This window comes from Buceros rhinoceros, unplaced genomic scaffold, assembly GCF_000710305.1.
Source record: "Buceros rhinoceros silvestris isolate BGI_N320 unplaced genomic scaffold, ASM71030v1 scaffold10178, whole genome shotgun sequence".
Lineage (NCBI taxonomy): Eukaryota > Metazoa > Chordata > Aves > Bucerotiformes > Bucerotidae > Buceros > Buceros rhinoceros.
In genome coordinates, this window is record NW_010427464.1 from 3,038 (window position 1) to 5,526 (window position 2,489).

Sequence of the window (2,489 nt, forward strand, 5' to 3'; positions counted from 1 at the left end):
GGAGCTGCTGTGAGCAGGCACCTGCTTCCAGCTACATCCCCCAGCAGGACAAACCAAAGGTATTCATAAACAAGAGAGGACCAACACTTCTGTGCTTTGCTTCCTTCCCTCGAAAGCAATCATGAACCCGGGGAGTTCGTTCCCCAGGTTCCTCAGAAACCACACCGCCCGATTCCTCCCCTTTTCAAACTGCTGCATTTCTGCTCTTCGGTCAGAAGATGGAGAGCACGTCAGCCTGTGGCAATCCTCTGGCTGCCATGACAGCAGCAAAACCCCTCCTGAACCCTCCAAACCCTGGCTTAATTCCTTCAAACATTTTAAAATGATACGCACAAAGAGGATAAGGCCTGCATTAAAAACAGCGAGGCAAAGAAACAAAAAATAATCCATGATTATTCAGGAACGTGGCATCAAAGGAGGGATTAAAGGACAAATTGGATCATTTTCCAGGAAGGGCCACAAATGTGGTATCTAATGGTGTCTCACAGGGCTCCTGGGGAATGAGGCCATACCCCGGGCTGAGCTCTGGAAGAGACCAGGGCGACAGCAAACAGCTCTTTCCACACCGGCCTCTGGCCTCCGTTCTCACCAGAAAGACCCCACAGAGGCTCACGCACCCCCCGGCTCTGCCTGCCGGCTCCTGCCCACAGCCCAAGCGCCTGACCCAAACCTCTCCCACATCCAGCCCGCTAGGAGAATTTTACCTACTGTTTTGGCTGGACAACTGCTTTTGTCAGGAGAAAGAAGAGAGAGAGAATAAGAGGGGAGATGCGTCACTGGGCAGGACATGTCCCCTGGGGAAGCTGTTAGGGAGGTGCTAGAGAGAGGACAGGCACCAGAGAAGGTGGAGGAAGTGCCACAGGAGCAGCACTGGGAGATGTTAATCCCCTCCCAGGGACACAGTCACTCTCAGGTTTTAAGCCCTCCCAAGCTGACTGCCTGGTCATCTCTCCTGCCTCCTCCACCCACCAGCAGCACTGGCCGTTTAACTTGCCAAGCCTTGAGCATTGCTTGGAGCAAACAAAACCATCACCTTCTGTAACTGCGAGGGGCTCTGCAGAGCCAGGTGAGCACCGGGCGGGGGAACTGAGCTGGAAAGGGGAGGAGAAGCTTCTGCTGCAGCCTGAGATACCTCTGACTTGGGACAGCAGAGGGAAGGAAAAGTGTCTTTTCTGCTCTTTCCCGCCCTCTCTGCCCCGACATCCCAGGTCCAGCCCTCTCCCCCCGCCTGCTCGGCCCACGTACCAATTCGTCCCGCATCCTGCAGCTGGATTTTGAGCATCTCCATGGGAGTGGTGACAATCACCTGGCAGGTACCCGCGCCACAGCCTGCCAGCATCTCCCTCAGCAGCGTCAGCTTCTTCCTGCCCGTAGAAAAGGGAGAAGGAGTCAGTGGGAGGCGGTGGCCTGGGGTAGCACAGGGGGGCAGCCAGGTGTAGGAGCTCGGGGCACAGCTCCGAACCCAGGGCTTACTGGAGAGGCAGCCCGGGGCATGGGGAACCTGCTAGGCCGGACAGCTCAGCACAGCCCACGCTTGGCATCTCTGCCAGCAGCAGAGGACCTGAGCGTTAAGCAGCTCTCCTAGTGCCAGCCTGGTCTTGTAAGCACCATCGATTTCCCCACAACCAAAGACCCAGAGACCGCAGGGCGAGGAACAAGGGGGGACAATATTCAAGTTGTTGCTTTGGAGTTCTCTGACCAAAGCAAAATAAATGGTGGACAGGAGAGTCTGGGAGACAGTTCCTCTGTGGTCAGGAGCTTCTTCACCTCAACAGCCCTCCCAAACCTGGACAAGTGGCCTTTGCACTGAACCGGTCCTGCCTGAGGGACAGGGGCTGGGATGGAGCCCCAGCACTGCAGCTGTGCACGCCCCCAGCACGAGAGAGCGGCGATTATCACTGACACGTTCTTGCTTACGTGAAAAGCAGCACTTCACAGCTCCCTCCACCCCAAAGCCATGAAACAGCCCAGCCAAGACTAAAAAGAACTCCTCAGGGTACAAATGCTCACAAAGCCTCAGTTTTCAGAAACTGATGAGTTTTCGCCCTGTAAAAAAATCTCACCCCTTGGCACCAGAAAACACTGACTTGATTTAAAAAAAGACATGCCTCTGATCTACGCTTTTCTAACAGCGGGGGAAAAAAGCCTACATAAGTCACACAGCCAGAGGGGAACAGCCTCCTCTGCTTTCTGATTTAAAGACAAGTGCTGGTTTTGCTCAGCCGTGGCACCGTGGGCCAGCAAAGAATCTTCGGGGCCAGCCAGGTAAGGGGAGGGAGGGCAGATGCGCTGTAACCTGGCTGGCACATCCGTCAGCCAGCCAGTTTCTCCGCCTTCCCCCTCTCCAGGGAGGGTCCTGGAGCGGGGGATTAGAGGCACAGAGCCACAATGGAGATTACCGGCGGCTAAGTATAGAGCTCTCCTGCGAGGCTGAAGGGAGGAACGTTTTGTGGTCCCCGACAGGCAGTGGCAGGGCTGCACAACCCGTC

The 2,489-nt window shown here is 55.8% G+C and overlaps 1 protein-coding gene across 1 annotated transcript in view; it reads right to left on the reverse strand.

Moving 5' to 3' along the window:
• SLC25A22 (solute carrier family 25 (mitochondrial carrier: glutamate), member 22) overlaps nt 1–2,489 on the reverse strand; it is a gene marked incomplete at its 3' end in the record, with an annotated part of 23,985 nt that overhangs the window by 2,459 nt on the left and 19,037 nt on the right. The window contains exon 5 of the mRNA XM_010141918.1: nt 1,246–1,364. Within this exon, the coding sequence (XP_010140220.1) occupies nt 1,246–1,364 (119 nt within the window). The remainder of the gene's footprint in view (nt 1–1,245; nt 1,365–2,489) is intronic.